Source organism: Chinchilla lanigera, unplaced genomic scaffold (assembly GCF_000276665.1).
Source record: "Chinchilla lanigera isolate Chin_1 unplaced genomic scaffold, ChiLan1.0 scaffold00044, whole genome shotgun sequence".
NCBI classification, from domain to species: Eukaryota; Metazoa; Chordata; class Mammalia; order Rodentia; family Chinchillidae; genus Chinchilla; species Chinchilla lanigera.
The window spans coordinates 7050659-7064286 of NW_004955445.1; the positions used below are offsets into that span (position 1 = coordinate 7050659).

The window sequence follows — 13628 nt, forward strand, 5'->3', positions numbered from 1 at the left end:
GCAGGAGCTGCTGGGAAACTAGTGACGACATCAGAGTCAGCTTGGGGAGGGTGGAGAGGTGGGGAGGTGAGATAGCCTGGGGTCAGGAGCAAGCTGTGTTCATGGTTTTAGGTCCCATCTAATTGTCCAGGAAGCCTTGTTGGAGGGCGTCTAGAATGGCTGATTCACAAGCTGCTACCTGGAGACCGGAACATGGGGGAAAGGAGGGACCTCAGATGGGAGAGGCTGGGGGTATGAACCCTGGATGACATGTGGACCTTTTATGCATTGACAGTGGGGCAGTCAGGGTGTGCTGATGGCTGGGATGTCAGGCATGACAACAAGGAGCCAGGCTGGCTCATGTCACCGTTACTGATGGAGAAGGCAGGGCGAGGAGCCCCGAGACAGGGCAGGGTGAGGACAGAGCGTTCCCTTGCTAACTGCACAGGGATTTCCGAGGAGCCCGTGTGCTTGGTGCCATACGGGATCCGATGAGGGACCTAAGTCAGCAAGAGGGGGTGTCTGTCAAGGAGGAGTCAGGCTTGGGGTTGAAGGACAGTGTAAGTTTGGGGGTGGCCATGTCTTTATGCGATTGACACGGAACAATCCGGAACAACATTCTGCAGCGTGTATCTGTTTGGGGGGGGTGGTATTTTCAAGGTGGCAGAAGCCTGGGGTAGATGCCGTGAGTAGAGAACTTAGGTAATTCCACTTTTACTGGCTGTAAAGTTCATAGCTTTGGGCACTCTGCAGCCACCATCCTGCTTTGGGGGTCTGCAGGATTTCTGAGCCTGCTCATTCTATGTCTTGGTGAATCCCTTCCCCTCCTGGGCCCTCAACTGTAAAATGACCCAGATGAGACACGAGTCCTGGTTCTATATTAAGCTACTACTTATACTTGAGTGTGAACGTGTAGGGTTCAGATGCGGAGCTCCATGGGACGCAGAGCCCCTGCAGGCCCCCTCTGCGTCCTATGTCCACATCGTACACGTAGAATGACAAGAAGGACCTAGATGAGTGTTTTTCAAACAGTGGGTCATGACGGCTGGGACAGGAAGTCGTTTAGTGGGTTGTGACCAACAGTGACATAAAATAACCCCAGTCAGGAGGGAGGCCAGAGGCGGCCAAGGTGCAGCAGGGTAAGTACCCTCTCAGCTGCAGGCGCGCGGGGAGTGTGGACTGGGTTGTGGCATCCGTGAGTTTCTGCTGAGGCTCTCTCAGCCTCCCACTAACCCAGCACATCTGGACGCCTTGTTCCTCTCTGATCTGCAGCTTCAAGGATCAGGGGTGGAGTAGCCTCACTTTCCCCCAGGTGATGGCCTGAGGCTCTACTTTGGGATTTGTCATGATGGAGATTAAAAAAATAGATAAATGGCAGCAGAGAAAAGCCCAGCCTGTGATTGCTGTGCACGGGAGTTCTGTTTGAGAGGCTTAAAAGACCCCTCCTTCCCCCCTTCTCTTTCCAGAAGAACCGAATGCACATAAGGTCGCCAGCCCACCCTCCGGACTCGCATACCCCGATGATGTCCCGGACTGTGGCCTCAAGCCATACAGCCCCCTCGCCAGTCTCTCTGGCGAGCCCCCCGGCCGGTTTGGAGAGCCGGATAGGGTAGGGCCCCAGAACTTTCTGAGCCCGGCCAAGCCAGCGGGGGCCTCGGGCCTGAGCCCTCGGATCGAGATCACTCCGTCCCACGAACTGATGCAGGCAGGGGTGCCCCTCCACATGAGAGACACCAGCCTCCTGCTGGAGCAGCCGGCCCTGGCTGGGGTGGCCGCCAGCCCGAGGTTCACCTTGCCTGTGCCCGGCTTCGATGGCTACCGCGAGCCGCTTTGCTTGAGCCCCGCTAGCAGCGGCTCCTCTGCCAGCTTCATTTCCGACACCTTCTCCCCCTACACCTCGCCCTGCGTCTCGCCCAATAACGGCGGGCCAGACGACCTGTGTCCCCAGTTTCAAAACATCCCTGCTCATTATTCCCCCAGAACCTCGCCAATAATGTCACCTCGAACCAGTCTCGCCGAGGACAGCTGCCTGGGCCGCCACTCGCCCGTGCCCCGTCCGGCCTCCCGCTCCTCGTCACCTGGTGCCAAGCGGAGGCATTCGTGTGCAGAGGCCTTGGTTGCCCCGCTGCCCGGAGCCTCACCCCAGCGCTCCCGGAGCCCCTCGCCACAGCCCTCATCTCACGTGACCCCCAGGGAAGACGGTGCCCCCGCTGGGTACCCCCCCACAGCTGGCTCCGCCGTCCTCATGGATGCCCTGAACAGCCTCGCCACGGACTCGCCCTGTGGGATTCCCCCCAAGGTGTGGAAGACCAGCCCAGACCCGTCGCCAGTGTCTGCTGCCCCTGCCAAGGCCGGCCTGCCCCGCCACATCTACCCCACCGTGGAGTTCCTAGGGTCCTGCGAGCAAGAGGAGAGGAGAAACTCAGCTCCAGAGTCCATCTTGCTGGTGCCACCAACTTGGCCCAAGCAGCTGGTGCCTGCCATTCCCATCTGCAGGTGAGTGGGGATTTGCAAGTCATCTGTCCCAGGAATTGGTTTTAGCTGGTCACGAGCATGGAATTTAGAATTGTGTGGACTGGTTGAAGTCCTGGCTTTGCCACTTGCTGATTACAAGAGCCTGAGAGGGAATCTAAATGTCCTGAGCCACAGCTTTCACATCTGTAGAATGGGTATCATCAGTGCCCCCAACCAGCAAGTGGTGATTAGGGAGTCATAGCCAAATGACTGCTCATATAGCACTGATTGTGCTAGTTGTTTTATAGGTACTGGGAAGACAAGAGTGAATGCAACAGGCAAAAATTTGTGTCTTTATGGAGCTGACATTCCAGCAGGCACACAGCAAGCCTTAGTATGCAGAGTTTACCTCTTTATAGGAAGAACTGGAATTTGTTGGTATCTGCTATATGTGTTGGTACTATGCTCAGTGATATGGAGGATTTAAAACGATAAAATGCATCAGTCTCAGTCCTCAAGAAGCTAAGATCTTGGCGCTTTTAAGAGATGCATATAGATAGCAGCACACAGGCTTTGAGATTGCTGAGGACTGAATTTGAGCTTTGGTTGGTTCTTGCTGCTTGTATGATCCTGGGCATCTCTGATGCTGACCTCCTGATGCTGTACCTGTGGCAGACATTGCTAATCAATAAAGACTGTCTCACTGACCACCTTGATGCTGCACCTAGAGCAGACAGACATCACTAATCAATCAGGACCACCTACTATTACTGAGCCTCTGTCTGGCCTTGTTTCATTCCCCATGAGAGGAGGGTAATAATCGTACCTGCCTTGTAGCCATTTTCCCTGAGGATTAGGTTAAATGACATTCTTGGCATAGAGCCTGAACAAAGTAAGAGTCAGAAAAGGAATGGCTGCTATCCTAGAAGAATCTAACTGTTAGAGAAGTGCTTTCTCATTGATAGGCCTTATGTTAGGGGATTGAAGTTGAGTAGCCTTTACAGAAGTGATGCTGGCATCAGTCATGGCTAGCATTTAGAGTAATGACGACGACGTTAATAGCCACTAAACGTGAGGGATGCTGGCTGTGTGGCAGCAAGTGCTCTGCATGTGTTGTCTCATTTAATTCTTACCTGAACGTGGTTTGGCATTATTTAGCATTATTTTTTTTGTTTTCATTGAGATGATAAGGAGAAGGAGGTGACCAGGCCAAGGGCAGATATTGTCCTCTCCACTCTATTGGATGAAGACCTGGAAGGCTGATGCTATCATTATTGCCCCTGTGGTTCTCAGACTCGCTTTTTGCTTTAGCGAAAGGAAACCTTTGTTGAGTTGAAGGCTATAATGGATGAAAGTAGCGCGGTTTTGATTGATGTGGGGATGAGGATGGCCATGGGCCCTGCCCAGTGGGCTTTGAACCTCCCTGCACCAGACCAAAACAGATTGAAGGGAGCATCCAGTCTAGCATTCCTCTCATGCAGGCTCCAGAACTCCAGTGCCACTGTGGGTTATTTGGTGTTAAGTTTCTGGGTTGAACCCAGGTCATGGTGGCCTGGTGCAGGCCTTTCTGAGCCTTTAGCGCACGCAGATGGGCAGTGATTTCAAAGACCGTTTGGCTCCAGAGTTCCGAGTTCTGGGACTGAAGTTTCACAGAGCCTCCTTAGGAAATGTGGTTCTAGGCTGACCCCTGGTATAGACTAAGCTTTTGGGCTCAGAGAGGTGAAGCAACAAGCCTAAAATCACCAGCTAGTTGGTGGCTACATTGGGAAGTAGACTATGAGATTCCTACCTTTTTTTTCTTTTTGCTAGAGGTCAGTCATGAACTCATGATTTTATCTGGTGATTCAGGGTGAGGGGGTCGGTATGAAATACGATTATAATAAATCTATGTGATATTTTGTTTGTAAAATCCTCTCTTCCCCATCCTGCTGCTTGATCTGAGAGGTTCTAAGTGTTAGAGTCCTTTAGGCCCTAGTTGGTTCCAATCTGTGCCAACTCATCCGATATTGGAAACATTTCCTGTAAGGTCGACAGAGTGGGTATTAGGGGGAACCCTCACGGTGACATGTATTTCATGAGGGGAGCTGAGAACAGCTTGGAACAGGGCTAGAATGAAAGTGCAGGACTTCAGGCTGGCTCTGGTGGTCTAATTCATACAGTTGTCCTTCCATGTCAGATACCTATTTCAGAACCAAGCAAGGTTAGGAATTAGAACTTGGTGATATCGCAGTAAATCTTTGACACACTAAAAAACTTTGATACTTTAAAAGATTTATCCATTCAGGGTTGAAGTGGGTGTTTTTTTTCTTTTTATCTTATTTTGTAAACTTAAAAGTTCAAATTTGCATGCGTGATAGAAATAGGTGTATTTAACATGGGTGTCATGTTGGCTGCAGGCAGGTCTTGGAAGCCGGTTACACTGTCACCAAGGTGGAAGGGAAGGTACCTCACCACCCTGAAACTTCGGGGTGAGGAGGGTACAGGGTGCTTGGAAAGAAGGATGGAGGTACTCTTACACAGTGAGGGTGCAGTTTTGAGTGGGATTATACTGTATGTTTAAATTGGACTTTGCCAGGTGTGGTGGTGCATGCCTGTAATCCCAGCACTTGGGAGGCAGAGGCAGGAGGATCATTGCGAGTTCAAGACCAGCCTGGGCTACAAAGTGACTTCAAGGCCAGCCTGAACTGTATAGTGAGACCCTGTCTTAAAAAGACAAAAAAAAAGTTGGACTCTGACACTGACAGGGAGGAGGGAGGTACTGCCCCCACCTCTGCTGATCTCAGCCCCTGGGTGGTAGAAACTGGGATGGGACTGGCTTCATTGTTGGGGCTTCACTCAGTCCAGTTGATAATGTCAGCTTCTTACAACTTAAGCTAAGTGGGAATGAATACTCTGATCGGGTGAATGATTTCTACCACCGTGAAGAATCAAGGCAGAGTGACACAGATCCATGCATATGCAACTTCAAAGCTGCTTTGGATAGTCAAGATTTATTTGAAATAAAGCTGCTTGCTCACTCATTCATTCATTATTCATTCATTTACTCACGTATCTATCCATCTGTTCATCCACACATCCCCCCACCCACTGAGTATTCACTGGCAGGAATAGTTCTAGAGCAATTCTATAAATGAGATTTCCTTGGATTTATTCAAATAAATTAGCAAATTAAGAGGCACTGTGGAGGGATGAGTGACATCGTGGACTTGGAGTCAAGAGACCAAAGTTGAAGCCTGGACTGTGTCTTACTCTCTTGTCTTGAGGAAATATCTTTTTGTTCTGTAAAGCGGGGAGTAGTTTAGACAGATGTTCCAGACCTTGGTCAGCTCCTCGGTGATGTAATCCTAAGCATATATGTCAAACTCCTATTGTATGGTAGGCAGCATTGAGCCTATATAAGAAAATGGAATGCAAGGCATCCCCTCAAAGATTTTACAGACAGATATGAAGGTTATATATTTCTGATACCATAACCAAGTTAGAGAGTTTATAAAAAATAACAGAACGTATTACAGGAAAAATATTACAATTAATATCTATCGAGCACTTTCTGTGATAAACTCTTTATATGATTTCAGTATCTCATTTCATGATTGAGGAAACTAGGGCCTACGGAGTTAGAGGTATCTGCTCAGAGTTACCCAGATAGTGGAGGTAAAGTTGGAACTTGAACTTGAGCGTGTAACTCTAGTCATATTATTGAGATTTGCTCTTCATTTAATGTTAGGAGGGCTGAATGGTTTGACTCATCCACGCCCAAACCAGAGACCTTTATGTAGTTAGATGACCCATCATTTATTGATCCAGTTAGTAATCATCGTGGCTGAGGATAACCTCTCCCTTAAATACACTTCTAGATGAGATCATCAAAAATATGAGCTGTAACAGTGGTCAGATGCCACCTGTTTGGTTCGCCATGTTATAAGTTATAAGAAACTAGGAGTAAGAGAGACAAAGTTCTTGCTTAAAGTCCCATGGCCAGTGAGGGACACATGTGTTTCTCCAGATTGCCCTTAAGTCTTTGTCCCACCTTAATCCTCTGGAAAAGGAAAGTATCCTTGCCAATGAGTGCTTTGAGGGGTGGGGGTGCTGTTCTTCACAATTCCCAAAGGACACATCAACAGCAACCAGACGCATGGTGGAACTGACATATAATAAAATGAGCTGCATACATGGAAAAGCTGGTCTCCTTGTCTTCATTAGGATGAAAGAAAAAAGCAAAGAAAAAGATGTCTACCTTAAGAAGAGCCTTGCCTGTCATGTTCGGTCAATACAAAGCTCCTCAACACCCAGCGTTTTGTTCATGTACCACTGAACACAATTTCCAGGAAAAGGGGCCATTTATATTTATTGTACATAAGTGGATGACTGCTTCTGGTTTACTGTGCACATGACTGTCTCCTTTTCTTTCTCAGCATCCCAGTGACTGCATCCCTCCCTCCACTTGAGTGGCCACTTTCCAATCAGTCGGGTTCCTACGAGCTGCGGATTGAGGTGCAGCCCAAGCCCCATCACCGGGCCCACTATGAGACAGAGGGCAGCCGAGGGGCTGTCAAAGCTCCAACAGGAGGCCACCCTGTGGTGCAGGTATGACCGATTTCTTCTTTGTCGCTAGGTGGTTCATTCCTGAGCTGCTGTTTGTAGCATCTAAGGCTGAGGTGTGTGTCTTGGCCTTTGACTCCTCTGAGGAATGAGACATTTTGAGGTTCGATTAGGGTCAGAAGCTAATCTGGCTATCAAAAACCTGAGAAGAAAGGTATTTTTTTTTTTTTAACTAGATCAGAATAAAATGATATTCACATGCAAGATTCTTCCCTGTTCTTCTTGATGATGAAATGGTTAGCACTGTGCAGAAGTTTATCTGTTGACAGAAGGTTTCTAAAGCATCCCCTTAAGTTTTAGGTAACAGTCTATCGAGGAAAAACAAGACTCTTGGAAAATACAGGAAAGTAAGAAAAATTAAACTGGCATATAATCAAATTATTTAAAACAATTGTTATCAGCGTTTTGATATATTACCTGTAATCTTTTTTTTTCTAGCCACAAACATTGTTCTCTTACTATATATACTTGATACTGTAATGAACATGTAATTTGAACTCTGATTTTGAAAAACTTTATAGTTGCGAGCGCTTTCTTGTTTTTTCTTAATCAGTATCCTTTGTCATTTGGTGTAACTTGAGAAGTACTTTTTTTCCAAATAAGTGGAGAAGTATGCTTTTTTCTCCAAATGATTAGAGTGAAATATTATTGGTAACTGTATGGTCTGGTTAACCAGGAACTACTGACTGATGTCCACCCACCAACCAGCTTGAACAACCAGAATCTCCAATATATGTATATTAATGCAACTTGTATGTGTGTATGTGTGTGTGTGTGTGTGTGTGTGTGTGTCCCTTAAAGTGAAATATTCTGAGAGAAAACGTAATCCATTGTGCATATCAGAACCCTTGGAGCAGATTTTGGGGAACTTTGAAAAACACTTAAAAACTATATATAACATGAGTAAAGTCCAAACAAACAAAAACTCTAAACTCTAAAATCTCCACAAGGTCTTTGGTGTGTACACCCCTGGTTAAGGACTTCTGGGGTAATAGTAAGAACTTATAAATCCTGGAAATTGCTTTTTCTAAATCTAACACTGCAGTGATATTAGAATCTGTTTCTATTCATTGATATTTTTTTCCTTGACTATGAGTCACATCTTCTCTGTCTTTGTATAGACAGTAATTACTGACTCTGGCATTGTGATAATAATGTATCTTGAATCTTGTAGTGACTGTGGATTTTGTTATGTTCCTCCTAAAGGCAGTGCAGTGACTGGCTGATCTCCTTGAACTTGTGCAGGGTGCATTTTATATTTTATTTTGTGAGGATGGATTTGTGGAGGGCCCAAGTCATTTCTAACTATGGAGCTCAACCTTTAAATTCCTTTCTGTGTGGATCTAGTTGAGGACTGGCTACAGGCCCTGGCTGGCAGGACTGGAGTGCCTTACTCCAAGGAGCATGCTTACGCCGGAGGCCTGGCAGTGTGGATGCTTGGTGCGGGGCTCTCCACACTGGTGGGCTGGAGCTACACTGTGCTGGCCCTGCTCCACCTCTAGTCCTCCATCCACCCTATGGCAGCTCCCTCTGGTAAGCCCCGTGGTCTCTCCCTGCGCTGACTCGGCCTGACCCTTGGCCAAGGCCTCCGGGGCTCCAGAGCCGCCTCCTCCCTTCTGATGTCCGTGGATTGCAGCTGCTTCTGCGGCCTGGGAAGCTGCACTCTGCCCCCAGCTCACTGGGACCCGCATGTCTGCTCCAGGCCCAGCCCTGCATGTGGTGGGGGAGGAGGTCCCTTCCTGGGCAGCGGGCCCAGGGAGAACATGGGCTTCCTCCCGCCAGGGCTGCAGCCTGATGCTGGGTCCTGAGTGCGACTTTCGTCCTGTGTTGGTGGAGTGATGGTCTGTCTATTATCACTGTCTTTGTAGCCTTTGCAAAGAAAGTCTTCCTGTCATTACTGAGCCGCACTGACCTGTCTTACGAGGGGGCTGCCTGGGCTGCAGGTTGCTGTGAGACTGTCAGAATCAGAGCTTCTAGAAATGATGGAGAAACTCATTCAGAGCAGACTGGCAGAAAAGTCTATTCCGGGAGGCTGCCAGGATCCTGTACAGAACCAGGCTAGGAGCCCGAGCTCTGGCACTCCTGGCTTGGGAAGCCAGGGCCCAGGAGGTCTTTTCTGGCTTAGTCTATCCATTCAGCTCATTCCGCAAGCATGTGTTGAGAGCCTCCTGTGTTTATGCTGTGTCCTGTGGTGCTGAAATACAAGGAGCAGTGAGGAGCCATGGGCTTTCTTTCATGGAGCTCATAGTGGGGAGAGACACTGACTAATCAGACAAGTGGGAGAAGGATTAGGAGTGGCTGGTGGAATGGACGGGTGTAGGAACTTTGGACGTGGAAAGCTGAGGCATTGATGCAGATGGGGGAAGGGCATCGGCTAAGGTTTCCCTTAGGAAGAGACCCAAGCTGAGGCTGCATTGAGGGAGTGGCATGTTCAAATGCCCAGGGGCACAAGGAATAGACCTCACGCTAGGAGCTGAAGGAGGCCAGTATGACTGGGGCATAAAGGCAGAGGGAATAGAAGTAGCAAGGGTCCAGAGCATGCGGGGCTGGGCCAGAGAAGAGACCAGGAAAGACACACGATCCCACTCAGCCTCTGGCAGGACCCTGCTCTGGCTGCTCCATGAGGGGCCGGCAAGAGCCAAGGTCGGGGGAGGAGTTAAGAGGCTCTTGCTGGAATCTCTGTCCATTTCAGGCTGTGTGTTCTTATCTTTTCACTGATCATTCAAGAAATGTTTTTTGAGCACGTACAACAGACCAGGCCCGGTGCACAAGAACAGAACAGCCGACAAATCTCACCCTCGTGAGCCCATGTTTTACCAAGATAATAATAAAGCCGCAGTGAGCATTTACTGCAGGTGAGACCCTGACTCCAGCGCTGAACATGTGTTAATGAATTTAACCCTCACAAGAGAGGTATGAAGCAGGTCATGGATACATCGAGGTGAGGTCATGAAACTGTCCTCACAGTTGTTCAGTGGTGGAGCCAGGCTTTGGACAGCGGAAGCCCTACTTGGTGCACGGCTTGGTCATGCGCGGCTCTGCAGAAGGCTCTGCCGTGCTCTGCGGGTGCAGAGAAGGTCACGTAGGAAGTGTCCACATGTCCTATCTGCCACTCCCTCCCCGGGGTCGACACGCTGTCCTGGTGCGAGCCCCAAGCCCAGTCACCAGCTCATGGGCGCCACTGCGGATTCTCAGGGGATGCTGCTGGCCCTGGCTGGGGCCAGCCCCGGGGCCATGTGAGAAGCCCAGCGCGGGGCAGCAGTACAGAAATAGAAGCAGATGTGGAGATAGGGAGCGGTGGAGATCAAGAGAGAGGCCAGGAGAAGCAGCTAGCTGAAGCACCGAGCAGGAAGGGAGAATGCAGCCCTGCGGGCGCCAGCAAGGACTCCGCACTGTTTGTGGGGGCCGAGGAGGGCAGGGAAGGCTCCAGAGAGGGGACCAGGCTGCGTGCATGGTCCCAGGGATGCCCCCAGCTATTCCCAAAGTCCTGTGAGGACCCAGTCCCCCTCTGACGCGTAGCTTTGAAAACCCAGTGTATGCTTGAAAAATTTGTAGTCAAAAGATGCAAAGTGGGTCTTTAAAAAAATCATTTAGCAGACTGTTCTCTTCAAAACGAAGGGTGCTGATCCCCGCTTTTTAGTGTAGGAAGTTGGTTTTAAAAAGCAAAAAGAAACCTCTGAGCTGGGTGTGGTGGCGCCTGTCTATCATCCCAGCACACTGGGAGCCCGGGGCAAGAGGATTGCGAGTTCAAGCCCAGCCTGGATCGCTTAGGGAGACCTTGTCTCAACACAAGTAATAAAAAAGAGCTGGGACTGTAGCTTAGTTCGGAGGCCCGGGGTTCAAACCCCAGTACCACAAGGGAAGGGCAAAAAGAAAAGAAAAAAAGAAACACCTTTGAAAAGTGAGAGGAGGCTTTGAGATGTCACTGCTTACGGGGGTGAGCAGCCCCCCAAAAGGGGGAGGGCCGTCCTCTTCGCTGCCCAAAGAGCCACGCAGCCTGCTCCACCCAGGAGGGTTCTGTGTCCCCACCACAGCCTCACACCCGCGTAGCTACGCAGTCCCCTCCCCTCTTACATTTGCCATACTGTAGTTTCAGTTTTCTGCATGCCTGGTGGTTTTAAGCCCCTCCTTGTGTAGGGAGGTGAGCAGGGGGTGGCTTCACCTTCTCTCCTTAGCTCAGTGGCATAAGCGCCTGCCTGGAAGGGCAAGTTCCAGAGTTCGATTCCTGGTACAAAAAAAAAAAAAAGGTAGAAGTAAAGAGTGTACATGTGCACCAGGCTCAGATGGGGTTTTTCTTTTTCTTTTTCTTTTTCTTTTCTCTTTCCCCCTCTCCTCTTTTCCCCTCCTTCCCTCCTTCCCTCCTTCCCTCCTTCCCCCTTCCTTCCCTCCTTCCCCCTTCCTTCCCTCCTTCCTTCCTTCCCTCCTTCCTTCCCTCCTTCCTTCCTTCTTTCGTTCCTTCCTTCCTTCCTTCCTTCCTTCCTTCCTTCCTTCCTTTGAATATAACTTGCTCTTGGAAGAAAGTTTGTGCCAACACCCTAAGTGCTTTTGGATCTCCTGACTCTGTCACTTGACCAGGATTTAATGGAGGACCCGTTCCGTGGCTGGCACTTTGCTGGGCACAATAACGTCAGGCTGCTGCCGTCGCAGTGCTCCGGGCTGCCTGAGGGAGGAGGTGGGTGTGGGGGCGGGTCAGGGAGTCCCCCAGGATTAGATGGGGGACCCTGCTGTAAGTAAGAAATGTGCTCCTTGAAGCTTTCCCATAGGAAGGGAGGGGCCACAGGAGCTGTATGTGTGTGGCTTCTAAGAACTGTCCAGTTAGAGGGTGGTACTCTTTCAGCCAGATCTGGGGAGCTGATCCTGTAAAAGCTCTAAATCCTGAGGTGGAACAAGTCTGGAGTCCTCCAGCGGAGCCTGGGAGCCTGCATCCACTGGCCGGACACCCTTGTAGCTATCCCATGAGAAGGAGCCACTTGACTCACCCTGGAGAGCAGCCTTCTGGGGCGCCCTGTGTCCTGCCTGGCTCTGTTTTGGGGCCGGGCAGAGTAGACGACAATTCATACAAAGCGGCAGACATGGGCTTCCAGTGTCCCCACAGCTCCCGGAGGGTGGCCTGTGACACCAGTGTCACCGAGCCCTTCCCTGGCCGCCTCCATGCCTGTGGAATCTGCACAGAGGCCCCCGGGGAGGGTACTTTGCTGCACTCCCCATCTGTCCTTTCATTAGGGGATAGTCACATGACGGCGCTGGCTGTGGCCTCACCTCCAACAGCAGTGATTCTTTCCGCCAGAGGTGGAGCTGTATGGACGAAACCCCGGGTGGCTCCTTCAGGAGGAATTCCCTGCAGGGTCGGCCTGTTTTCCACCCCACTTGGGAGCCGTGACGCGCTTTGCAGGGTGAGGAGCGGGGCCCGCAGGCTGCTGTCCGGGTTACCGCCAGTGCCCCGGAGGCCGGCAGAGCCTCCAGCTTTGATCATTGAAGCGGGTGGCGGGACTGCTCGTGATGCTGGATTTGGCCTCTGCACTACCCGGGAATCACTTTAAACAGTATCTAGGGATGGGCAGAAAGAAGCCAGCTGGGCTTTCTCCTCCCGGGCGGAGCTGGAGTGTGACAGCGAGCTTCGCACTTTGGCAGCTGGCCAGGCCTGCTGGCTTCTATTGGGCTGATAACATTTAGCGCTCGGTGAGCCTCCCCCCTTCCTTTTAAGACACGCGACAGGAAGTTGGTCTTGCTGATGCTAATTTGTCTTGATCAGGGCTGCTGCCTTGGTTCAAAGGGCCTTTTTGACAGGGAGAGAAAGAAGAATGAGGCTGGTGAGGCGGCTCAGGCCTGGGAAGTGGGTGGAGGAGGTGTCCTGCCATGGCTGGGGACCCTCTGCCCACTCCTTCCTTCATTCAGAATCCGCTAGCCACCTACTGTGTGCCAGGTGCTGGAACATGGCGGTGAAGGGACAGCAGTGGGAGCACACAGGGCTCCGCATCGCCCCCTTGTCCAGTCCCTGCACCCTGCTCTTTGCCATGGTACGGAGGAGTGGAGACCACACTCGCTGTGCTGTCCGTAGAGTGACCTAGTTTGTCGTGCAGCCACGCCATGGGGTGCAGGTGGTAGAATTACTGTGCTCACCTTACAGACAAGGAAACTGGGGCATGGAGTGCTGAGGCAGCGCACCTGATGTCAGCCCCAGACGGTGGCGGCCGTGCTTGGTTTGGGCTTAGAATCAGAAGGCAGAGGCCGCTCTGTTGAAGACCTTGCTGCCTGGCGGAAGTTGTTGGAGTAGATCCAGGTGACCACGGAGCTGCCGTGTCTTCAGTTACAAAGTAAAGAAGACCTTTGCCTTTCAGACTGTTTTGCTGAGAGTAGTTAGGTTCTAGGCGTGGTGGCACAATTCTATAATCCAGCTACCTGAGAGGCTGAGGCAGGAGGGTCTCAAGTACTGGGCCAGCCTGGCCAGCTTAGTGAGATGCTGTCTCAAAATAAAAAAGAACAATTAAAAGAGCTGGGGATGTATCGATGTACCTCAATAGCTGAGTACTTGCCTAGCATGCTCAAGGCTCTAGGTGCGGTTCTTAGGACTGCCAAAGTGGTTCGGATACTTA

The 13628-nt window shown here is 50.6% G+C and overlaps 1 protein-coding gene across 1 annotated transcript in view; it reads left to right on the forward strand.

Annotated features, from left to right (window-relative positions):
- The window catches only part of Nfatc2 (nuclear factor of activated T-cells, cytoplasmic, calcineurin-dependent 2), a gene marked incomplete at its 5' end in the record, with an annotated part of 117324 nt that overhangs the window by 14783 nt on the left and 88913 nt on the right, over positions 1-13628 (forward strand). The window contains 2 exon segments of the mRNA XM_005392294.2: positions 1446-2475; positions 6849-7020. Coding sequence (XP_005392351.1) covers positions 1446-2475; positions 6849-7020 — 1202 coding nt within the window.